Genomic DNA, 22,946 nt, shown 5'->3' on the forward strand with positions numbered 1-22,946 from the left:
ATATCACCCAAAATATCTAACTCAAATTATTAATTGGTCGTTCTCAATTTCTCATATGTTTTCAGTTTCTATATATAGTGCATATAGGTCCGAATATTACAAAATGTTATGATGAATATTGAGTATATAATTATGAAAATTTGATGTACGGAAATCTTGATCCGACACGAAGATAAACCTGTGTATATATATATTATTATTATGTTGTCTATATATGATTTATTTTCATATGTTAAATTTAATCTTTTGATATTAATAATGAAACTAATTGCTATAAACTTATGTGATATCTATTTTTCAGCGATATCCGTTGCAAATTCTTTCCAGTGCTATCACAGTTAAGTCATTTGTATAACCATATATATTACTCTTTTCTAACATCATGCATCACGTTTTGAGAAATTATGAAACTTATATCACGACGGACTGGGCAATGAGAACATAAATGCAATATGAGGAAGATTTTTATGGTTGTATTCTTTTGTACACCACAAGTCCACAACCAAACCATAGAAAATCTTTTTTTTTGCTAGATTTGTCAATGAATACAATAATAGAGTGAAATTGAACGTGTTGGGGGGACCTATAAAGCGTCGGTCCAATAAAGCCAACTACTACTTTTTCTGTGTGGACGAGAGATAAGAGAGAGACCAAACCTTAATTGAAGAGAGAGTGTGACTTTAAACTACTTTATGTCATTCGGTCGTGACATAGATAAACATTCAGCAATCACCAAGTACATGTTTATATGCACACGTAGGTGATAAAATAGTTTGCAAAAAATTGATGATAAGTTTGTGTGCATATCTCAGCCGTTCATTTTCTCAAGATTTGCTGAAAGTACAAAAACTAGATTTGTTTTAAGGAATCTTTTTGATCCGTCCTTTGCGCTCTAAATCTGGCCTTTCCGTATATGGTAAGACTAAATCTTAATGTTTTCTTCTTCTCATCATCCTCTTTAGTCTTTTCTTTAGATTGGTAATTCTTTTTTTTTTTTTTTTTTTCTCTCGAAAAGAAGGATTACTAATACTATATATGGAAACTCATTGGGAAAACAATTGTAATACCAAATTTGGATTTTCTCACACATTGCAAAAAAAAAAAGAAACAATTGGCGGTAGATTGAAAACGATCACTTAGATTTCCCAGTTAAACGTTTTAGATGTTCAGCAACTTTTCTAGTAAAAATGTAGTAGTAGCCTAGTAGGACGACGTCTCAACTCTCAAATTATCATTGATGTCAACGGGTTCAGGAGAGTTAAATTATGAACGATTTTTGTATTTCCATATATAGTATTGTCTTGGAATAACAGAGCAATACTTTTAGGCTTTTAGCAGCATGGCACGGTTATACAGTATAGTAAAATGACTTAACATAATAAACGACGACCTTAAAAGAGGTTGTGCTAATAAACATTTATATATATATATTCGTTATGCTTCTAAGAGCTCCACATTTTCAAAATCCCGAGTTAAAAAGTTGGATCAAACAAGCTGGGACAAAAAGTCACACAAAGCTGATCCACATATCCCACCACGCAATTTACTTAACCGTCGGTACAGAATCTGAAGCCGAATATATCAACTTTTGTCACGGAAACTCATGAGATTGATTTCTTGTGATATTTTCCCCTTTGAGCCATAGCAAAAAGCCAACTATTACTGCTTCTGAAACAGGCAAGATTATCATATCCTAAACCGGATGAATTTACTTTCGACGGGCATGATACGAACCGCCACCTCCTTGATGATAATAAAACCGGTGACGAGACCCGCCGCGATTCCCACTGCCTTCCCCAGTACCTCGAGTGGATCCTCTGCCTCCTCCAGGAATCCAATTCAATATCTGCGTCCCTAACCCATTCGCTTCCTCTTCATCCCTCTCATTGTACTCGAGTACTAACCTCTTTATGTCTTGTTTCTCTTTCAATTCCGCAGCTTCTTTCTGTTTTGTGCTCTGCACTAGCGAACAATCACTCGGGATTAGCATTTGCCTTGTTTGTTGTTTGTTCCCTCTCTTCACCAGGACCTTCACTTGAACCTCTCTTTGCTCTCCGTTCTCTTCATCCAACAATTCTTCTCCATTTTCACCTACTAACCGCCCAAAATGATGATCTTTTCCAGACCCTTCAAAAACACTCATCGGTATTGTCATGTTCAATGCCGGTCTACCACGTAATTCTAGCTTCCTTTGCTCCATGCTCTCCTGCAACAACAAACCATATCAGTTCTTAACCATGTTCAAATTAGAACAAATTAGTTCCGTCCTGCATTGGTGTAAATTGGTTTCTCTATCCAGCTAAATAAGAGAATATACAAAAGACCGATCTGAAATTCTGAACTTACCTGAAGTAAAGCCTTCAGTTCTTGATCAAAGTCTGCTAGTTCCTCAGGATCTACAGTCACCACCTTTTGCCTAACACGAAATTCGTTATCATCATCAGATCCAGGTCCATCTCCATCATCATAGTCATCCCCATCGTCACTCTCAGATCCCCGGTCATGATTTCCATCATCCAACTCTTCGTTCTGTCCATCTCGGACCACGGAGCCACTACCAGAATCACTGTCGCTTTCTTCTCCGTGAGCTTCTCCATTCTCTCCAATATCTTTTACAACTGACGATGACCTACTTGGAGGCTTTGTTTCTGAGTGTCTTTCTACACTGACTTTGTCTCCTGAAGAATAATGTTCACGCTCTTCCAGCTGCAGTATAGCTGCATTGACTTCCTCAATGGTTGCGTAACGGGTCATACTGGGTCTCAAATTGGCAAATAGATCCTGCATTGAGACAGAAGTTAAGACACATTATTTGGTACAGATAGCCTACAACTTCCTTTACATGGAAATAGGATAATATCTACATAAAAACTAATCTCATGTCCCTATATGATAGTGTACAATATTAATTAAGACTAACCTGCAAGTCAAATTCAATATCCAGGGGAAGGTGACCCTTGCTGAGTATGTATCTCTGGAAGTGTATCAAAAATTGATCTAGCCTTTTCTTTGATGAACCTCGATCAAAGTAGTGCCCACAGGTTTCCAGAAGAATGATAACCATCCTGATACGGAAAAAATCTTCCGGTGGATCCAGCACCTCTTGCTAACATCATAAAAGTATACGCAACATCAATTAGTGGAAGAGAATACTAAAAATAAGTGAGCGATACATAGCCTTTCCCTAAGATAAAAACAGCAGTTTAACTCTCTCTGTAGGAAAAACATGACTTCTGGTTTCAATCATTCCACAGTTTATGTCGACATAATCAGTTTGACAGCATAGTATTCTACATTTGTATATCATGAGGAATACAAAAGAAAGTAAGCACCAGAAGAGACATTTTTGTTTTGGATAAAGACGAGAAGAGACATAATTATAAATTTTTAAATGCCAAACCACACAAAGACATGTAAATTTTAATAGAGGGTTAAACTCTGGAAGAGTCTTAGGTTAACGTACCTCTGAAGTATCATGACCATATAAAAGAGTTAAATAAAGCGTCTCGAATATCACAGATGAATCTACGTGCTCATAATTGTACAGCTCCCCTAAAAATCTCATATGGGCTAGTCGCTTCTGTTGTGCTCCATATTCATTCAACTCAAGCCCAACCCTTATCTCCTCCAGGACCTTCAAGAGAAAACAATGCACCACGTTAATTCAGAAAATACACCAAAGATCAAATTAAATGATGCGAGAGTATCTTATACACTGTCCTGATTTCAAACAACATGGACTCCAAACCTATAGGCATGTTCCTCCTAGCAATTTTCACAGCAAGCTTATTTTAGGCTTTACTGACACGTCAAATTTAACATAAGAAGCAATTTCATTTCAACTTAGACTGCAATTTTCATTTCTATTGACTAAAAGAAGGGAGTTTAGCATCGTAGACCGATAAATTGCTGCGGATTTAACGCCATATGTATTAGTCTATTAGATACAGTGGAAAAAAGATACCTCATCAACAACAGCCACTGCAAACTCATCATGATGGCGGCTCAAACCAGAAGTCAAGGAAGCAATTAAGTGAATCTGACCATACTTTCCCTTGTGAACCTTCATAAAGCACTTTAAGATGTATTGCTCACATTCACTCCAAGGCAGCTTCCGCAGTTGCTTCAGAACGTTCACAATGGATTCTTTATCAAGATCCGAGAATAGCAGTTTTCGAATATACTGCAGAATTTTAGTAAAAGTATAAGAAAAAAAAATCGTCAATACAATTGAACAATGAAAATTATTCGAAAGATAAAAGACATGGAAGTCGGAGTACCTGATGCAATGGTGGACGAACTTTAGAAACTCTTGCTGATCTTTCAGGAGGTTTACAAAGGTAGTAGGCATTTTCTATAAGAGTGCTTTGGCGAGGATCTAAATTCTTGACATTTTTCAGGCGCATCAATATGTCCAGCATATTTGTCATCCTGAGTGAGGTTTCGGGAGATCGATAAAGGAAACGGCCACATGTCTCCAGAAGATGGCAAGCAACATCAATGTTATGATGAGTGAATTCATCTAAGCAAGCCTGCAAAAAAAAAAGGGAAGTGATTTATAGAGTTGGATGGCTCACACCAACGAGGATAGAATCTGTCCGGTAAGAGGATTCAAGTGACTTAGTTAATCTATTAATTGAAACGTATTTACCATAAGTTCAGAGAATTCAGGAAAAAAACATCTTTCTATAGAACGCATATTGGGTTGTGCAGTTATACCTTTAAACAACTGAATACAAGTCCAGCAGGTACAATTTTAAACTTGCAGAGTTCTCCAATAAATCTGATGTTTCGGATTTTTGTTTCGATATTCATTTGGTCCTGCACAAAATTAAATTTGCAATTACATCAGAAGGACATCACCACATTTGAACACTGTTTATAAGGGAATATTGGGAGTGAAGCTGAGAACAGAGGTATTCACATCAGCAGAGTAAATTGACTTCACTCATGCTCAAAGGTTAAAAGTGCAGTCATAATCAAATGTATTGAAAGTAAAATTAATAACTTCTTATTGACAACAATGCAATAGATCTAGCTAACCTTTTTATGGACCAGAGAATTAAACTCGTCCTCCAACATCTGCACAAGCATAGACGGGATATCCTTCATGCACGTTGCTAGTGTTGCAACCATACGCGAATAGTATCCTAGCAACTCCAGAGATGTCCTAGGGACATTAAATAGCGCTTTGACAAGTTTTTTTCTGTTTGTCTTGGAATTCAAATAACAATATTCCACCTGGAAATAAAAGCATAGATATAAACAACGGAGAAAAAGGTTCAGCAGAAACAACATCAAACAGAAAACCATTTCACGGACTCTTACCGTTAATTGGTCAATAAGATCACGGCTTACGCAACCAGGTAGTCGTTGTAACAATCTTTCGAAGTTTGCCACGTCCAGACTCTTACCTTTCTCCTTCTCATTTTCCAATTTTTTCTCACTATCCTTTTCTTTCCCTTTTTCCTTCTTAGTATCTTTAGCCTTTTCCTTATCTACTTCTTCCTTCTCTTTTGGCTGCTCAGTATTTGATCCATCAGCCATACTACCACAATCAGCAGGAACCTCTGTTATTGTGTCTTCAGTTGTTTGTTGACTTTCGACAATTTCAGAGCTAGACTCCTTCAATCAATCCCAATAAAGCATTAAATCAACATGTAGACTTTCTATAAAACGATAAGTTAGTTTTTCACAATGAACAAATATGCAGCTCGAAATCTATCAACAAGCATATCATGTCATTCCAAGGTGACCAATTCAGTGATGATTTCCGACCAAGTGTCCTTTATAGTATATCAAAATTGAAAACCATGCACGATCTCACATGGCAACAACAATTGATTTCTTCCAATATCTTAAGAAATCAAGAGGACAGAATACAATGTAGAATGTCACCCACTTACAGATGATTTATCTTTTGCTTTAGCAGATTGCTCGCTTGATTTAGATTCTGCTTCTCCCAATAATACTGCGGGAACAAATGCCCTAGAGAAACAATGCATCAGACATAAGCAATTGAAAACTAAAAGAAAAAGTAAAATAGTCAAGACTCTTCTAAGAAAATTAAACGCTTTCTGAATGCCACTTGACAACTACACATTTTCCCATATCTTTGTTTGGTAGGAACATAAGTAGGAGCTGACCTCAGATCAGGCAAGCACTCGTAAAATGTCTTAGTGTCTTCGTCGTCCCAAATAGGTTCTGGGGCAGATGTATCTTTTACAGCACCAGAGGGTGAGGCTTCGTCCCCTGCTGTGAGCCTAGTTGTACCATCCTCTGGCATAAGAGGAGGCTGCATATCAAGTGATTCGGCCAAACTGCAACAGGACATAAAAAATTCCTAACAAATTATGCAGGGTATATGGAATTAGATGAGAATGCTTAAGCAACTGAGTTTGTCTCCAAACCAATATTTATTAAGCTGTGAATGTTGAAACTGTAGATATTCATGTGCCAGATATCCATTTAAGTCAAAGATGTGGAAGGAAAGGATAAACACCATATATCTAAATGACTTCCAAACTTCAATTCAGAAATATTATAAGGTTTCCAGTGAATCGGTAAGCACATGTCACGATAAAAATAAAGAGTTTGGCAAATGAACTGATGCATGCCCAAGATCTAAACAATGAAACTATCTGTACAGACTATAATGACAGCAACAACATGCTATTTACACTTCAGGAAGATATTATGGAAGGATTGAGAGCTCAATAATAGCTTCTGTTATAGATATATTTATGGCAAGTGAGAAGATAGCTACAAAGCTACCAACATAAATATCTATTAAATGATTATAATTATGACATATTTCCAAGGTTTTCTGCAAGCAAGTCCATAACAGTTAGACCCAACAAGAACAAGAAAACCTAGTAGATTTATACGAATGGTCAACTTACGATGAGATATTTCGATAAAGATGGTCATATGATTTCCTCAGCTTTTCATACGAAGATGCACTGTCTTCACTAAGCTCCCCTTTAGCATTTACCAGTTTTGCATTGTCCTTCTCCATTTGGTGAAGTAACTGTTAAAAAAAAAACTGTTAGAAAGATACTACAGAAAAAGGGAAAACTAGCAAAATGCAAAAGAAAAGGAGGAAATATAGCATATTCAGGCAAGAAAAATATCGATAAAAAGTTCCTGCACATAAGCACATGGCAAACAATTGGGGATCTAACCTTGTGTTCAGACTGAAGGAGATCTGCAAGAGCATCATAATATGTGTTGAAAGCTTTCTTAAAACTCTTTTTCTGATCAGCAGTTACGCCGAGACCCTTGAAAAACTAGAGTAAACATTAGTCACATTTAGCCAAGTAACGGAAAATATGGAGGTAAAAATTAAGTTGATCTCCAAACCTACTTACATCTTCGTCTTGTCCAGAAATAGGAAGCCCCAGAAAAACTCTTCCTTGCCGAGCAAAACTGGCAAGAAGTGTCAGATTTGTTTGGGTCGTATCTCTGTCTTTCAGTTGTTCAACACTGGTAAGATCCTTAATAATATTAATAAAGATGTTACTATCTTCGATTACTCCAACATAGTAAAGCTCCAGAAGAAGTTTTAGGGTACTGCGCTTTTTCATGGCCTTTGAGTTTTTATCCGCTTCTAAATCTTCGGTAGATTTTCCAGGAAAAAAGACTTTCAAGAGCCCTTGTGTTAGACTAGGAGAAAATTCTTTATACCTCTGATGAAGTAGCGAGCAAATCTGTCAAAATAAATAGATGGTTAGCTTTGAAACGAAACTCTGAGCAGAGAGCACTGCCGTATGCTACTTTATATGCTCCATAAGAAATAACAAACTGAAACGAGACCCAACTATCATCTAAAATAAGAGAACAAGATATCATTCAACAGAAACCTAAACTGGGATAGGGGAACTGACATACCAAGTATTTGAAAGCTTTAGAAAACTATCTATAACAACTACTGAATATCTCAATGAAACATGTTGATGGCGAGAGTCGCACGAATAACATAAGAAAAAAGGTCACTGATCTACTCCAATCCATGACATCCTAACAGTAACAGTAGATAACTTTCTTATGAAGAAAAAACCAAGATAACAACAAGAGAACATGTCTGAAAAAAGAAAGCGGTAAGAGCAAAAGCAGGCGTAAAAAAAAAAAAAAAAAAAAAAAAGAACAAGATAGGAAAGAGCAAGGCAAAACCTGAACAGCAGCTTGAATATCAGAGCTTCTAAGCTTAGCCTCACAGATGGCAGTAACAGCTTCACTAACAAACTTGCTAAGATTAACACCTCGCAGATCATCCATCAACCCTTCTCGCAACTCCTCATTAATCTGCTTTAACTTCTTGATAACTGCTGTATTCCGCTTAATACTAGAATCAAGAGTCCTAAGATATGCCGTATCTGTAAACATGGAGGACTCAAGTCTCAGTAACAAACTCTATTCATAAATAGAATCATCCTAAGCATAGTGGAGAAACCACAAATAGTTCAATTCCACCTCTAGTATTAAGAAGCAGGAAACTAAAATATTCAATGAAACTAACCAGGTCGTTCAGGATTGAGGTTATTTTGACGAAGAGTCATTTTAGCTTCAATTGACTTCTTAATCTCTTCAATCCGAGCAAGAGCTTCCTGAAAAAAATAACATCGAATTAAGCATGAGGAATCAAATTTTCGATTTCACAGAGCAAAAAGAACCATCCGAAATCTGGAAATCAAATCAAACCTCGTCGTCTTGTTTCTCGCTGTTGTGGATTTCATCTTCTGGATGATCCATTAGGGTTCAGATTGATGAAGCCGTCGGAAATTTTCGAAAGCAACTGATCACTTTTTTTTTTTTCTCGATCGGACTTAGGTTTTAAGAGTGTTCCCGGATAGAGAGAGATTGATAGAAAAAAATTTAACTAACAAAAGGAGAGAAAGCCCAAAACGGGTCAAAAAGACGACCGGCAGGTCCAAGCAGTTAACCCAAATTAATTAATCAAATATGTTTCCTAAACCGAACCGGTAAGTTTTCCATATAATTAATTAATCAAACCGGAAAAAGACAAGACACGTGTTCGTCACGAGCCAAAAGCAAAACAGTTCTTCTTCTTCTTCTTCGTCGTCGTCTTTGGTCCCTTGATGACACACTGGGGACGAATCTCGAATCGTAAGCATACGACAACAATCATGGCCGTATCTCACTGTCTATTTAGACCGGCAACGACGACGGTGAAGAATACTCTTTCTTCTTTCTTCATTAGGTCTCTTTCTTCTTCCTCCTCTTCTTCTTCTGGGCCTTCGCTGGACCCCAAAATCGATCTCGAGGAGGCTGCGGCACAGCTCGAGAAGTCTTCGTCTTCGTCTCCGTCTCCTTCTCCATACAAAGGCAGAAATTTCCACTGGGTGTTTCTTGGATGTCCCGGTGTTGGTAAAGGAACCTATGCGTCTCGTCTCTCTTCTCTCCTCGGCGTTCCTCATATTGCCACTGGTGATCTCGTTCGCGATGAGCTCTCCTCTTCTGGATTACTCTCTTCTCAGGTTAGGGTTCCTTATAGCTGTATCGTTCTGTTTCGTTTAAAATCATTCTCAATACAGAGATTCTGAATCTAGGCATAGAGAGATCAATAGATTCTAATGGTCCTGTGATTTTTAACTTTGATATTCGATGATATTTGTATAAGCCTAGCTGCATAAATCTTGGGTTGTGTCTGTTGAGAGACAGTGTTCAATCTCCCATCTCTGTTCTTACTTCCTCACTAAAGTCCCCTCTATTGCATATTTTGGGGTTATATACATCTCTTGTGTAGAACTAGAACAGGGGTTGACTCATTAAGTTTATTATATATGTTAAGAGACAATGTGTTCTTGTGAGGTGATTAGCATATATATAATTGTTGTTGCTGCATTGGTGTAGCTAAAGGAGCTTGTTAACCAAGGGAAATTGGTTCCTGACGAATTCATCATTAGTTTGTTATCAAAACGACTCGAAGCTGGCAAAGAGAAGGGTGAATCTGGTTACATTCTTGATGGTTTTCCACGAACCGTTACACAAGCGGTGAGACATTTTATTGCTAATTTGTAGATTTTGCGGCTAATAGAAATTTTTATGGTTGGTTGAAAAACTAACTTTGACATTCTCTCTGTTTTTTTTTTTTTTGTTTCTTGTCTTGTAGGAAATTCTGGAGGGAGTGACTAATATCGATCTGGTGATAAATTTGAAGCTTCGGGAAGAGGCATTGCTTGCGAAATGTCTCGGAAGAAGAATTTGCAGCGAGTGTGGTGCTAACTATAATGTTGCTTGCATTGATATCAAAGGTGAGAATGAAGATAGTCCCAGGATGTATATGCCTCCGCTTCTTCCTCCGCCAAACTGTGAATCAAAGCTTATAACCCGAGCTGATGACACCGAAGAAGTCGTCAAGGAAAGACTCCGAATTTACAACACAACGGTGATTTTTCTCCTTCTTCTTTCTACGTTCATGAGTCATATATACTCTGACAGATTCAATAAATGTTTACAAGTTTTTCATCTTTTGCAGACCCAACCTGTGGAGGAATTCTACAGGAAGCGTGGGAAGCTGCTGGAATTTGAATTACCCGGTGGAATCCCGGAGTCATGGTCAAAGCTTCTTAGAGCGTTACACCTTGAAAACGATAAACAGTCTGCAATAGCCTAATCTCTCATTTATCTCTCTCTATATTTTATGATTGAATCAACAACTTGTACTACATTCTTTGCTCGAGCAATCCCCTCGTGCATATATATGCCTAGGATAGTCAATAAAAGAGATACATGTCCCATTATGGTTGATTGATACATATATTATATAGTTGAAGTTTCTTTGTGGATTCTGCTCCACTATAGATAGTTGAAAACTCTTTGTCATACAAACAGAGGTTGACTTGCAATGCGTACCAAAGAAATTGTGTAATTCAATATATCTACTTTTTATGTCGAGAATCTAATGGGAAATTTGTATAACTATATACCTTACGGAGTGTCGCAGTGTCTTAGAGCTTTGTGTCATTTTCTTCTGCTATGCAGTTTATGTTTTGTCCTGTTGATGATGGCTTCTCGTCGTTAACTTGCTCCTTAGATTTTTCATGAGTGGTGTTCTGCAATCGCAGGTCAGAAAGGCCTTGTTAATGCCAGCACCAGATTCAGATGTAATAAGATATATTAACAATTGGTTTTGAAGACCACAACAAAAAGACCAAAGAAACTCCATATGTGAACATATACTAAACTCTTATCTTGACGCAGCCATATACAATTTTTGTATGAGAGAAAGAGGAAGACTACCTTGGTCATTGGATAAGGTTCTAGGGACTGACCATGACTGGCAAATCTTGCTTCAGTTGCCTGAAAAGTTTCAGAAAACAAATGGTGACGTAATGTATCCAATGGAAAATCTAGTTTTGTTTTCTACAACAAGTTTACATGATATATGCCACGGAAACAGACCGTGGTGAAGGATGTGCTTTAACTTGGCCAGATTGATACTGCAAAGTCGCCTCCAACATGGACTCTGCCATTACCGCCCTCTCCTCCATCTCAGCGAGCGCAGCAACAGCTTCCTCATACTTTTCCTACACCATTAGCATTATCATACTGAGAATAACTTCTTTTCCCCCTCAAATATGTGTATACTGAGTCAAAGAAAAGATAGCAAGATATATCCTCATAAAGTAAACATGTGACAAGGTATCATGCTAAAGAAGAACCATCAAGCTCGAAATTTCTAGAAGGAATCATTAGGCGTAACTATTTCTTTAGTAAGTAGAGAAGTCACTGGATAAATCAGACACTTACTTGACCACACACACACCAAAAATAGAGGGCAGCAGTTAAAACTCTTTGAAACAGATAAGGCAACACACTGTCATCAATACTTGTAGTTAATGCAAAATTTCTAACCTGAAGCGCTTCAGCAGCATTTCTCTGAGCTGCTGCATCCTGCTCAGCAAGTCTCCGTGTGTCTTCTGTTACTTTATGCTCTTGCTCCATTCGCATCAAGACCTTCACAAATTTCAAGTGGTCTTAGAATTACCATACACTCAATTGCAATAGAAGGGAGAACTTTGACAAGTAGACAAGTTGCAAGTGCAAACCTGTATCATAGCACCTTCTTGCTCCCTCTTATCAGAAACAATTCTTCGAAGCACTGTCACCTCTTGCTCTAACTGCTCAATCTACCCAAAATTTATGTTCAATAGCATTAAACAAGTCAGACTATTTAAAATAGAATGAACAAACATCTTCCTTATCCATGACAGCATAGATATGAAACAACTGAACGTACACCAAATGCTCAATTAGGAAACAGAGTTTCAAATCACACATGGGAATACCTTAGCATTCAGTTGACGCCGATTGTCTTGTTTGACCATCTCCAGGAGAGCTACCTCCAACTCTTCAGCTCTATAATAACATAGGTAGGTAACGATCGGGGGATAATGAGGAGATATATAAAAGTTCACGAGTGACTTCAATATCCAAATTCATATAAAAAGCTAAAAGATTAACCTTAGTACAGCTGATCTTTTCTCCTCAAGCAACTTGTAGAGTTCACGCTTCAACCAAAAAGCCTACAATAATTGTGGGCAACTGTTATTATTCTAAGTTGACATTGCAATTACTGGTGCTAACTCCAACAAAAAGAAAGGATGACACAAATTACCTGTCCTTGAAGATCTTGAAAACAATCTATCTCTCCATACCCAGTTAGGTTAATAAAGACTTCGTCTGCATTACTGGATCCTGATTCGGAGCGAGATAAACTCCTATTTGACAATGAGGCTTTGCTAGAATCCACTAAAACAGATTTTGGGTCTTGCTTAGGACTATGCAATTTGGTTGCAGGGTCTTTCGAATCCCTCCAAGCTTGAAGATCCTTTAATCTTTCCTCATATGCAGCTACCACAGCTGGTCTGTGTTTGCTTCTTAATTCCTGCAATCTACTTTCATGTACATTTTGGTAACCCATGGAAGCAGTTAAAACGAGCTGGCTGCTATCAAATGTTGAACCAGTCATTGATTGTAGCAAAGTAACAGCATCTCCAGTGTCCTTGGTTGTAACCAATGCAGGACCTGATATGGCAAATATAAGAAATTAAGAGCAATTCCATTGATTATTACTGTATGTTCATTGTTCAGAGAGTCCACAAAACATATCACTTAAATTATGTAGACACTTAGGTTCAACCGAGTACCATAAAACTCCATCAATGCGAGAGCTGTTCTGAAAAGCATAACACGATTTCCTTCAAATAGAAGCACATCCCACACTCTGAGAACTGTTATACCAAACAATATAATATTAGACTGACACACGGAATATTTAAAGATGGCAACTTTTTTACAGCAAAGAGAAACGTAAGATAATATTAACAATTTGCTTGAAAATAAAGTTTTCCAATTTCTAAAACCTGACCACTTTCCCATGGAAGCATATTAATGAAGATGGAAAGAAACCATGGCCCTGTAACACAAGCCACCTGCACTCCAAGATAATCTAGATGATGAACTGCGGAAAGACAGAAATCACAAAGAACATTAGCACCAACTGCAACTTTTGGTAAGATGAAACAAGACAATGAAAAAACTAACCCAATTTAGGGAATCTTTCTCGAATTAACTCCTCCAGAACTCGTTGGTCGACCTGATAAAAGATTTCATATACAGGAACAAACAAATAATGATGCTATCACTAATATGCTCAAAAAGATAGAAATGCAGTACAAAATACAAAAAAACAAATACTAATATTTACCTGGGACTCGATCATCTCTTCTGAATAATAATCATTAAAATAGTCATCAATGATGCCTATCAGCGACCTTCAAATCAGAAATGATATTTAGTTAACTTACACATTTGTTAATAAAAGAGGATTTGAGGAGTGAGCTAACAGTGGTTAATATTCAACCAAAGAAAATGAACTTCACACAGATCCAACGAAATGGGTTTTCATTGATAAACAATATTAGGAGTTAGATAGTAGTTTCCAAACATACCAAAAGGCATTCTCTTCGGGCATCAGAAGTAATAAAAGTGCAGCGAAGAAATTCATGGCCTGCACATGATTTATTGATACAAGATAACAAATAACTGAGAAGTTCATTTTTGTGAGCATATCACCATACTAAATACAGAAGTGACAGAATTTAATAACCGAATACCTGACAGTATCCAACAGAGGGATTATGCCTAGCATAGGCAGTTAGCAACCGCCGCAGAGCATTTCTAAAATCATCATCTAGGGCAGGATGACCTGGAAATGTGCGAGGTAAATCCTGTACTTGAAATAAGCAACCATTTGAGAAAATGACCAGGAATACGATCAATGGGAGTCCAGCACTGCATTACTAGTTTAGACTATGCTCGATATCAAGTATTGGAGTATAAGACAGTTGCTGACCTTTTCTATCTGTCCTTTCCATTTTTCCACAACAGCGAGGGGGTCTGTACTTGAACCTTTCTCATCTGCATGTTTCATGTGCTCCTGCTCTATGTCGTTTCCTAGACTATCAGCAGCTAGCAGATTTTGATAATAATTCTTGACTCGACGTTTCTTAACGCCCACAAATGCTTGCCAGAGCTGAATATTTGTATATATACTATCAGATTATTAAGCAGGAAATAAGTATATACTGTAATAAGAACTAAATACTAATAGTTGGAAAATGATAAACAAGAGAGACAAGAGAAGGAAATAATCCAGAATGACAAAGGTTTATTACCTCACCCCTCAGAGCCATAGGTGCACCGCCACGAACAAGGACTTCAAGTTCTTCTTTCCAGGGGCAAGCAAATACTAGGGAAGTTGCATCAGCAGCAGCCGACATGCTGGAGACACTTGTACCATCTGAAGAACCATCCTGAACTGGATCTGATCTCTCCACATCATAGAACTCGTCTTCAGAATCATTCTCAGTTACTCCCTTTGAATATTTGATCTCATCAGTTGAAAGTAAAGAATTAAATTTTCGAGCTTCTTGGTCACTATTTGAGGAATCATCCTTCATTTTGATACGGACACTCATCAAGTCCTCAATTGCTTGAAGGGATGGTCTGATCTCGGTCCATAACTGAACTTTCTTCTCTGCATTGGGAACTTCATCTTCCTCTCTCACATTTCCAGGAGTTAAATCACAACCTGGCTGTTCAGTATTCAAATCTTCTCTGTCGGTTCCCTTGTTTAAATCATCTTGTTTTTTCTTGTCACTCTCACTTGAATGTACATGCTTATTTTCAGACAATGCATTCACAGGTGACACGCCAGATTCTGCATGATCTTTCAGGAAATTGCTCCACCTGGTCGACCTCTCCTCTTCTTCCCCCTGCAGTTTATCAGCAACGAGCCCATCTATGGTTAAGGTAAAAGATCAAGTAAACGAGTGACAGCGACACTGCATATTTCAAGCATTTGATCAGGAACACTAAGTGAAATTCTAAGTTTAGTTCACTTGAACCTTGTAGATGTTAACATATTCTCGGTATTGTTGCACATGTTGAGGCCTCACAGAAAAACCATATGCATCCCTGTTTCATAAAACCAACCACATTTAACTTCCTCAGTACTAAAACAGCAAAAATCAACTTTTGAAGGGACAATTAATGTATGTTCATTCTAGTAACTAAAAGAGCAAATCAAGATCAAGTGTCATCAAATACTCAACTAGTGATCAGAAAGACAACACTTTGCTAAGCAAATCGAGAGCAGAGAGACTATAACGGAGAAACCGCAATTGGAAAAAAATTCCTCAAAAGTAGTAAAGTAGAAACAGAAACACAAAGAGCTAGACAATGTCGGAACATAAAAGCTCTAAAGGCGATACCTTCTGTGGTCGGATGCGAAAAGATGATTCACGGGCTTGGAAACGGCGTCGGCGATCATTATTCACTTAGTCGGACGGAGAACGAGATCTCTCCGAGTGAAGTTTGGTGAGAAAGTTGAAAAAAGGTTGCTGAGCGAAGAAGAAGAAGAAGAAGAAGATCCGATAGAGCAAGCAACACTACTTAATGGATCATCATTACACGCGACTGAAGTTGAAAAAGAAGAGAGGATGAAGTTACATTGTAGAGAGAGAGACAGCGACGAAGAAAAGGTCCGAGATTGTAGTATGTGAGGACGTTATTCCATACTTTAATTGTTTTCTTTACTTATCATCAATTCCCCGAAACTTTTGGCCTTCTTTGCAAATATACCTTAACCCTTTTAAAATCCAAGTCAGAAGAAGTCACCTCCCCGTCGTGTCTTCCCAATTGCTTTCTTTTATAACAAAAATCTCCTTTAACTGCTTCCAATATATGTTTTCCTGCAATTTCACATTGCAATCGTGTACTTTTTCAGATAAAGTTAGGTTCTGCGTTTTTGGATCCAGTTGCAATAGACTTGTCTTTCTTGAAGTAAAAGACCTCTTTGACGGTAATATAATTCACTTCGCAGAATATGTCATTAACTATATATGATACATTTGTAGATTACTCTTATGTCAGCAGTAATAGAATGGGCTGCATCTCAAAATGGAACGCTTTTAGAGGTAAGTTAAAATCACCAAACATCCATCTCTGATATGATGATAGTGGTGCCTGAGAGCTTTCATATCTTCAAAGGACAAAAAGAAACATTTCATTGTTGTGATGATCCTAATCGATTATCTTACTACAAGGCAAAAGCTTAGCTACTTAAAATACAAATTCATAAAAAAGGCTTCCTATTAATTAGCAGTACTAAACTAGAGAGAGAGAGACCAGTCTCTTATATAACGAAACCGACTAATAGAGCACATCATCATAACCAATACACTAGGATCATTGATCAATCTCGCCAGATGAGCTTCGGAAAACAAAACCCATCGATCATAACCAATTCTTTATCGGAAAACTTAAAAACTGGTTGGCCCTCAGAAGCGGGATACGCCAGAACTTTCACGTTCTTCTCTGAGAAATCGTCATTCGGCACGATCTGAACATAGACAGGGATGATAGCACCTTTCGTCTTAGGAGGCAAGTTAGCAGCTGGATTCCCTTCATGATCTAATCGCCAAATTTGTAGGATTCAGAAACGGGATTTTTGGTAGCTTGTTCCAAACTGATTTCTTAACTTCCGCTGAGAATGACATCTTCTACAAAATCCAAACAAACAATCTTTAAATGAGGGCGTGTTCTCAGAGAAGACTAGCTACAAGAAGCAAGCAGGTAGGTACGAACGAAGCCTAGCTACAAGGAAGATAAAATCATGTGGGTAAAAAAATTGAATACTCTGACCTTAAGATCGGAAGGAAGTGAAGAAGTAGTATCCTCTTCTTCAAAATATAAGAAGGTATCCTCTTCTTCAAGAGCATTAGCTCGTGCTCTTAAGCGCCTTTTAAAAGCTCGATTCTCTGAATCAATCCTCTTCCACTCTCTCTCCATCTCCTCCTGGGTTCTCTCCTTTCCTTCATCCTCAACGACGGCATGCTGAGCGTATGAAACCAGCTTATATCTGATTTCTCCTCTTGCCCACCTTGAACGACCTTCTTCTTGTTGCTTCGCTGACTCCGAGGTACCACCAAGATTCTCCGCCTTGGTTGGTTCAGAGTCTTGGGATTTGTTGAAAAGGAGACGGAAAGGGTTTGGTTAGACCTTGGCGGCGAGCTTGAGAAAGTAGTAGATGCTTCAGAGCTGCCATTGTTCTTCTCACTTCTTCACTCTTCACTCTTCACTCTCCACTCTTCCACTCTAGGGTTTGAGAAATGTGATATTTTGGGGGCTTTCAGAGGATTTCTGATTTTTTTTTTTTACCTTAAAAGCTTTTTCTATAAATATTGCAAAACTTTAGGGACCAAAGATGTATAATATGGGGATAGAAAAAACGCGCTGCCTATTCACAATTCAGACCCAATTCTCTTGTTATCTCACGAAAATGGAACTTTACTTTAGTAAATTTAACATTCTTACAATGGAGACGAAGAAAAAAGGTCCGAGATTGTAGTATGTGAGGACGTTATTATATTCTTTAACTATTTGCTTTACTTATTATCAATTCCCCCGAAACTTTTGGCCTTCTTTGCAAATATACCTTAACCCTTTTAAAAATCCAAGTCAGAGAAGTCACCGTCGTCTCTTCCCAATTACACTTTTCGTTATAACCAAATCTGTGCTTAGGTTCGTTCATAGCGAATTAAAAAGAAAATGACCTTTGTTATTAAAATAAAAATAAAAATAATATATATATATATAGATGGTTATCCATGAAATACATAGATATGTATTTTTAATTGTTTATATATTTATATTATTTTATAACTATGATAAAATCATATATATGTAAATTATTTGATTGTTTGATATATTGAGTATAATTTACATTAAATTCTATAAAAATATAAATTGTAGGTGTTTTTGTTTATATATGGCAGTAAATTAGTCAGTTTTTAATTATTTGAAATGTTGAATATATATTAATAAAAAATAAGCAAAACATATGTAAAATATAAACAAAACATATGTAACATATGAACAAAATATAAGTAAAATATTTGTAAGTATGTGTTTTTATAACACATAAAATAGACTTTTATTGTCATATTAACATTTTGTTAGTTCATTAATAATATTCTTTCGTATAAAATTTTAATACAAGTTTTCAACTTTCATTTGTTTTTCCATTTTACTTTCAAATATCTAATACGTTATATAATATTCTATTAATACAAATAAAAAATTAAGAAATACTCTATTTTTCTAAGCATTCCTAACTGGGATTGCGATTGGAATTACGATCATCTTCTTCTGTCTCTTGCTTTGGTCAATCAGAAGGTTGTCTAATCGGTCGGATGTGGATGTTGAAGCTGGTGCTTCTGAGTTAGCCACTGCTTCTGAGGAGGAAGACGAAGAGTTAACCACTGCTTTTGAGGACGAAGACGAAAACAACGCATCTACGAAGGCTCTCTTCGGATCTTCACGGGATCATTCTGAAGACGAAGAACTCTAAGTTCTTACTATCCCATTTTCTCTTGTTCCAATCTTTCCCCAAGACTTTCCATTCCCATACAATAGGGAATGTGGGATTTGTTTTGAGGAATTCGTCCCCGACGGTGATCCTCTAGCCAGCATGCGTTTCATCTCGCGTGTCTGAGCAGCTGCGATTTGGTTAGCAGATGTCCCTTATATATGTAGATGTGTATTGTAGTTATAAATTAACTCCCTTAAGACATTTATTGCATTGTCTTACAAGCATTGTTTTTTTCGCTGGAGTTACTAAGTTAAATCAATATATTTTATTTTGACATACGAAATAATGAGTTAAACTAACACTTAGTTAACTTTAAAATATTACTATTAAGTTAAATTTAGGGAGTGTTAATGGATTATAACTTATATAAAATTTTGATGACTTTAATAAAATCATAGAAAGTGAATAAGTGAAAGATTTTGAATAATTGTTAGAGAGTTTTTTTTTTTTTTTTTGGTCACCGTTAAAGAGTTTTCTATAATGTTGGAAAATATTTTTCTACAATCTTATAAAATCCAATAACAACAAATTTATTTAGATTTCAAGTGAACTTTTAGAAATTACAAAACTAATAATACCAAAAAGTTTAACACATTCTACATAACATTTAAAGTTAATAAAACTCTATAAATCAAAAACCAATAACATTCGCTAAACAGTTAACTGAAAGAATAAATTTGGAATAACGAAGGAAACTGTTAGAATTATAAAATAGACAGAAAAAAAGAAAAAGAAAAAAAAAACATATCGGACGAAGAAAAGGTCCGAGATTGTAGTATGTGAGGACGTTATTACATACTTTAATTGTTTGCTTTACTTACCATATATTCCCCGAAACTTTTGGCCTCCTTTGCAAATATACTTTCAACTTAATCTAATATGGGCTTAATTCAACTAAAGCCCACTTATTTAGTGTTGGATTAAAAAAAGTCACTTTTTACCCTTTTTGAGTCCACCTCGTCACACCGTCTTCCCAATTTCTTCGAACTCCATACATAACCTCTAGTTTAAAAGCTTTTACACTGAAAAGTCAGTTTTGCCCTTTTAAATCAAAGTCAGAAGTCACTGTGTTCTGTCTCTTCCCCCAATTGCTTCGAATTTGCAAAGTACCCCTAAAACAAATCTCACTTGATCTTTTCGTCTTCGATTGATCCAATTAGAAAGCTCTTCCCCATGCTCAGATCAGGTCTCGCTTCGTTAATCGTCGATGTCAATTTACGCCGCACGTTACGTCCAAACCCAACCTTTTCTTTTCCGGCTCATATTCTTCTTAGCCGTTCCTCCTCACGCCGCTGTATTATCTCCTCCTCCTCCCCTACATCTCTGAGGTTTCCGATTCATAGATGTCGCCACCACCGCCTTTCCTCCTTTTCTTTATCCTCTTCGTCGGAGCAAGGCAGACCAACAACTTCCTCTTCCAGAAACAGTTTCACTGGTCACGGTCAGCTTGATGATGGTGACGACGACTACAATTCTCCGCATCAGTCATCTTCCAAAGTTCTTACATTGCCCACCATGTTAACACTTGGTCGTGTCGCCGCCGTTCCAATCCTCGTCGCAAGTATGTTTTCGTTAACTGCAATTTTGTTTTGGATTCGAAATTATGATCCTTTCTCTGGCTCTGTATAATCATTAGACACAGATACGTTTTTGTTTTGTAATTGACAAAATTGTTCATTTCTTTTGTTGGATGTAGCGTTTTACTGTGATAGTTGGTGGGGCACAACTGCTACAACAAGCATTTTCATTGCAGCAGCCATTACAGACTGGCTTGACGGCTATCTTGCCCGCAAGGTACTTTCTTTCTTTATACCATTCTTCGATACGTTTTACATTGCATTCTTTAACGGTCAGATTGTGTACTTTTTAGATGAAGTTAGGTTCTGCGTTTGGTGCCTTTTTGGATCCAGTTGCTGATAAGGTGTGTAGACTTGTCTTTCTTTTTGATTGTAGTGGAAAAAGAGATGTATATAGGACTAGATATACATATCTCTGATTTGTGTATGTCTTGGTTTTTTTCAGCTTATGGTCGCAGCTACATTGATCTTACTGTGTACAAAACCTATTGACGTTGCTGTATTAGGACCAGTTCCTTGGTTATTGACGGTACCTTCTATTGCAATCATTGGTAGAGAGGTAAGATTTGTAGCAAAAATTGATTGTGATTTCTTAATATCATTCACTTGCAGAATCTGTCATTAACTATATGATACATTTGTAGATCACTATGTCAGCAGTGAGAGAATGGGCTGCATCTCAAAATGGAAAGCTTTTAGAGGTAAGTTAAATCACCAACATCCATCTCTGAAGAGCCTTCTTTTAGTTTTCGTTCTCACTGAATCATGACATAGCATTGATTACTGATGCTCGCAGGCCGTTGCTGTAAATAACTTGGGCAAGTGGAAAACCGCCACTCAGATGACAGCACTAACTATACTCCTTGCAAGCCGGGATAGCAATGTTGGATGGCTCGTAGCTTCAGGTGCTGGATTGCTTTATGTATCAGCAGGACTATCGGTTTTGTCTTTAGTAGTTTATATAAGAAAGATATGGAAACTACTACTGAAGTAGTTGTAATTTGTCCATTCTCTTGTCGCACTTGCTCATGGAAGTTGTTGTTATGAATTATGACAGTTTTTTTAGGTAATTAACAAGTGTTCATATATAACTCTACACTACATTCGATACATGTTGTAGTAGATAAGCATATGTTGAAATGAAGTTCCTCAGGTCTCATTACAAAAAGTTTTGTCATTCTAATTAATCAAGCCAAAGGTGAAACGATGGATCTAAACAAATCTAGAAAAAAGTTTCACAGCTGGCAAAGACCATGTTTCAAGTGCTATTTTGATTATTTCTATGAACATGGTGAACTTATATACGTAGGAGTTCCTCTTATAGACTATGTATGTGGCTGTATTATCAAAGTGGCTGCCAAATATTTGTTTACAAGGTACTGCATTTTCCTTTCCTTTTTAACCATATACTATGTTAAGGTTTGAGCCAAGGTTTGAGCCACCACTGATACACAGAGTTTTAAACCCTATTTTCCTACTACAAGTGCACATCAAAGAAGTAGTATTTAGGGGTCGAATCCCACGAAGACCAAGTTTTACTCTAAGGTTCTATTGGTTCAATTTCAAGCTAAGACAATTCAAAGTTGGTTTTTGGTAACAATTAAGCGATTAAAAACGGTATAAAAAGGCAATAAACAAAACACTAGATCAGGGGTGATTCTCGGGAATTTCAGAGATGGCAACTAAACAACTATTCAGGGCATAGGTTAAGTACCAGTCTAGAACTCAAACATAAATATAAACTGATCCACTGTCGTGGCATCAATAACTCTATCTGATCGATTCTGTGCGGAAACAAGGAGCACGTGCTCAGACATCCGGAGCACATGCTCGGCGGTCCATAAACCCTAAACTGTCGTTTGAGCCCAGAATCGCAGACAAGCATTAAAGAACAGGAATGATAAGTTCACAAATCACCTACACATCAACTTTCGCAGGTCTAGGATAATTTGCCCACTAATGTCTTTTCTAGCAACCTATTACACTTTTGATGAATAGATAAACCTAAAATCATAGATTGAGTGATCAAATCAACCTAAGCATTAAGACTAACAATAGTGAAGACAATCGATTATATAGAACCCTATTTGTGTTCGGTTGCTAACCCATGAAACCCCTTTGAAACCCCTAATCTAGCAAAGAAAACTACTCAGACATAGAGAAATGAATCATAGCAAAAGATGAGAAATTCAATGACATAAAAATAAAAAGGGTTCAGAGAATGCTTCACAAGGTAGCCGCTCTTCTTCCTCTCACAAAAACGTCGCTAAAAAAAACAAAAGAAAAGTGTATATTCTCTCCTAAAAACCCTAGGTTAAATAGCATACAAGTGGAGAAAAATAAGAAAAGAATCCAAATTCAAAATCTCCTATTAAAACACTATCTCCTCCCTCTTTCTCTCACAAAAG

General features: G+C 37.1%; 5 protein-coding genes across 8 annotated transcripts; 2 read left to right on the plus strand and 3 right to left on the minus strand.

Annotated features, from left to right (window-relative positions):
- Nucleotides 1-1,401: 1,401 nt before the first annotated feature.
- Nucleotides 1,402-9,050, minus strand: LOC104782378 (regulator of nonsense transcripts UPF2). Of its 2 annotated transcripts, none has more exons than XM_010507290.2 (17): nt 8,701-9,050; nt 8,519-8,606; nt 8,173-8,375; nt 7,371-7,709; nt 7,185-7,289; nt 6,903-7,030; nt 6,147-6,320; nt 5,907-5,988; nt 5,329-5,625; nt 5,044-5,241; nt 4,720-4,821; nt 4,281-4,532; nt 3,965-4,183; nt 3,464-3,634; nt 2,921-3,106; nt 2,347-2,781; nt 1,402-2,206 (listed from the first exon to the last, which is right to left on the minus strand). In XM_010507290.2, the coding sequence occupies exons 1-17, from the start codon at nt 8,749-8,751 to the stop codon at nt 1,709-1,711; spliced, it is 3,528 nt and encodes a 1,175-aa protein (XP_010505592.2). In that variant the 5' UTR covers nt 8,752-9,050; the 3' UTR covers nt 1,402-1,708. The 2 variants fall into 2 exon arrangements, with proteins under 2 accessions (XP_010505592.2, XP_010505593.2); XM_010507291.2 differs by having other exon boundaries at nt 7,185-7,280; nt 8,701-8,922.
- Nucleotides 9,030-10,827, plus strand: LOC104782381 (putative adenylate kinase 6, chloroplastic). Its single transcript, XM_010507293.3, has 4 exons — nt 9,030-9,497; nt 9,874-10,014; nt 10,133-10,408; nt 10,499-10,827. Exons 1-4 carry the CDS (start codon nt 9,099-9,101, stop codon nt 10,634-10,636), a joined length of 954 nt encoding a protein of 317 aa, XP_010505595.1. The 5' UTR covers nt 9,030-9,098; the 3' UTR covers nt 10,637-10,827.
- Nucleotides 10,828-10,986: 159 nt separating this feature from the next.
- LOC104782380 (uncharacterized) lies at nt 10,987-16,133 on the minus strand. 3 transcript variants are annotated; one of them, XM_010507292.2, is made up of 18 exons: nt 15,801-16,133; nt 15,435-15,504; nt 14,703-15,302; nt 14,381-14,560; nt 14,142-14,255; nt 13,977-14,035; nt 13,733-13,799; nt 13,570-13,621; nt 13,394-13,486; nt 13,173-13,256; nt 12,641-13,050; nt 12,487-12,548; nt 12,312-12,381; nt 12,072-12,152; nt 11,878-11,979; nt 11,425-11,549; nt 11,263-11,322; nt 10,987-11,075 (listed from the first exon to the last, which is right to left on the minus strand). In XM_010507292.2, the coding sequence occupies exons 1-17, from the start codon at nt 15,857-15,859 to the stop codon at nt 11,283-11,285; spliced, it is 2,268 nt and encodes a 755-aa protein (XP_010505594.1). In that variant the 5' UTR covers nt 15,860-16,133; the 3' UTR covers nt 10,987-11,075; nt 11,263-11,282. The 3 variants fall into 3 exon arrangements, 2 of the variants coding, with proteins under 2 accessions (XP_010505594.1, XP_087367119.1); XM_087510993.1 differs by having other exon boundaries at nt 11,401-11,549; XR_015597252.1 differs by lacking the exons at nt 10,987-11,075; nt 11,263-11,322; nt 11,425-11,549 and having other exon boundaries at nt 11,877-11,979; nt 13,389-13,486; nt 15,801-16,098.
- A 709-nt stretch (nt 16,134-16,842) lies between these two features.
- On the minus strand, nt 16,843-17,635 carry LOC147946296 (uncharacterized). Its single transcript, XM_087509566.1, has 3 exons — nt 17,590-17,635; nt 17,233-17,546; nt 16,843-17,090 (listed from the first exon to the last, which is right to left on the minus strand). Exons 1-3 carry the CDS (start codon nt 17,633-17,635, stop codon nt 16,995-16,997), a joined length of 456 nt encoding a protein of 151 aa, XP_087365692.1. The 3' UTR covers nt 16,843-16,994.
- Nucleotides 17,636-19,936: 2,301 nt separating this feature from the next.
- LOC104782382 (CDP-diacylglycerol--glycerol-3-phosphate 3-phosphatidyltransferase 1, chloroplastic/mitochondrial) lies at nt 19,937-21,706 on the plus strand. Its single transcript, XM_010507294.3, has 6 exons — nt 19,937-20,522; nt 20,658-20,755; nt 20,832-20,882; nt 20,984-21,097; nt 21,183-21,239; nt 21,335-21,706. The coding sequence occupies exons 1-6, from the start codon at nt 20,135-20,137 to the stop codon at nt 21,530-21,532; spliced, it is 906 nt and encodes a 301-aa protein (XP_010505596.1). The 5' UTR covers nt 19,937-20,134; the 3' UTR covers nt 21,533-21,706.
- Nucleotides 21,707-22,946: the final 1,240 nt, after the last annotated feature.

This window comes from Camelina sativa, chromosome 4 (genome assembly GCF_030686135.1).
Source record: "Camelina sativa cultivar CO46 ecotype springtype chromosome 4, ASM3068613v1".
Lineage (NCBI taxonomy): Eukaryota > Viridiplantae > Streptophyta > Magnoliopsida > Brassicales > Brassicaceae > Camelina > Camelina sativa.

What these genes read in the sequence shown, in the direction of transcription:
- LOC104782378 (XM_010507290.2), bottom strand. Translation starts at nt 8,751, where the DNA reads ATGGATCATCCAGAAGATGAAATCCACAACAGCGAGAAACAAGACGAC. An exon ending in TTGTATTCAGTTGTTTAAAG is followed by an intron (nt 4,533 to 4,719) that starts GTATAACTGCAC and finishes TTTTTTTTGCAG; the next exon opens with GCTTGCTTAGATGAATTCAC. An exon ending in TTCGTCCACCATTGCATCAG is followed by an intron (nt 4,184 to 4,280) that starts GTACTCCGACTT and finishes AAAATTCTGCAG; the next exon opens with TATATTCGAAAACTGCTATT.
- LOC104782381 (XM_010507293.3), top strand. Translation starts at nt 9,099, where the DNA reads ATGACACACTGGGGACGAATCTCGAATCGTAAGCATACGACAACAATC. An exon ending in CACGAACCGTTACACAAGCG is followed by an intron (nt 10,015 to 10,132) that starts GTGAGACATTTT and finishes CTTGTCTTGTAG; the next exon opens with GAAATTCTGGAGGGAGTGAC. An exon ending in TCCGAATTTACAACACAACG is followed by an intron (nt 10,409 to 10,498) that starts GTGATTTTTCTC and finishes CATCTTTTGCAG; the next exon opens with ACCCAACCTGTGGAGGAATT.
- LOC104782380 (XM_087510993.1), bottom strand. Translation starts at nt 15,859, where the DNA reads ATGATCGCCGACGCCGTTTCCAAGCCCGTGAATCATCTTTTCGCATCC. An exon ending in CCCGAAGAGAATGCCTTTTG is followed by an intron (nt 13,800 to 13,976) that starts GTATGTTTGGAA and finishes TCTGATTTGAAG; the next exon opens with GTCGCTGATAGGCATCATTG. An exon ending in ATGCTGCTGAAGCGCTTCAG is followed by an intron (nt 11,550 to 11,877) that starts GTTAGAAATTTT and finishes CTAATGGTGTAG; the next exon opens with GAAAAGTATGAGGAAGCTGT.
- LOC147946296 (XM_087509566.1), bottom strand. Translation starts at nt 17,635, where the DNA reads ATGGCAGCTCTGAAGCATCTACTACTTTCTCAAGCTCGCCGCCAAG. An exon ending in TTCTCAAGCTCGCCGCCAAG is followed by an intron (nt 17,547 to 17,589) that starts GTCTAACCAAAC and finishes ACAAATCCCAAG; the next exon opens with ACTCTGAACCAACCAAGGCG. An exon ending in CACTTCCTTCCGATCTTAAG is followed by an intron (nt 17,091 to 17,232) that starts GTCAGAGTATTC and finishes TGGATTTTGTAG; the next exon opens with AAGATGTCATTCTCAGCGGA.
- LOC104782382 (XM_010507294.3), top strand. Translation starts at nt 20,135, where the DNA reads ATGCTCAGATCAGGTCTCGCTTCGTTAATCGTCGATGTCAATTTACGC. An exon ending in ACGGCTATCTTGCCCGCAAG is followed by an intron (nt 20,756 to 20,831) that starts GTACTTTCTTTC and finishes TGTACTTTTTAG; the next exon opens with ATGAAGTTAGGTTCTGCGTT. An exon ending in TTGCAATCATTGGTAGAGAG is followed by an intron (nt 21,098 to 21,182) that starts GTAAGATTTGTA and finishes ATACATTTGTAG; the next exon opens with ATCACTATGTCAGCAGTGAG.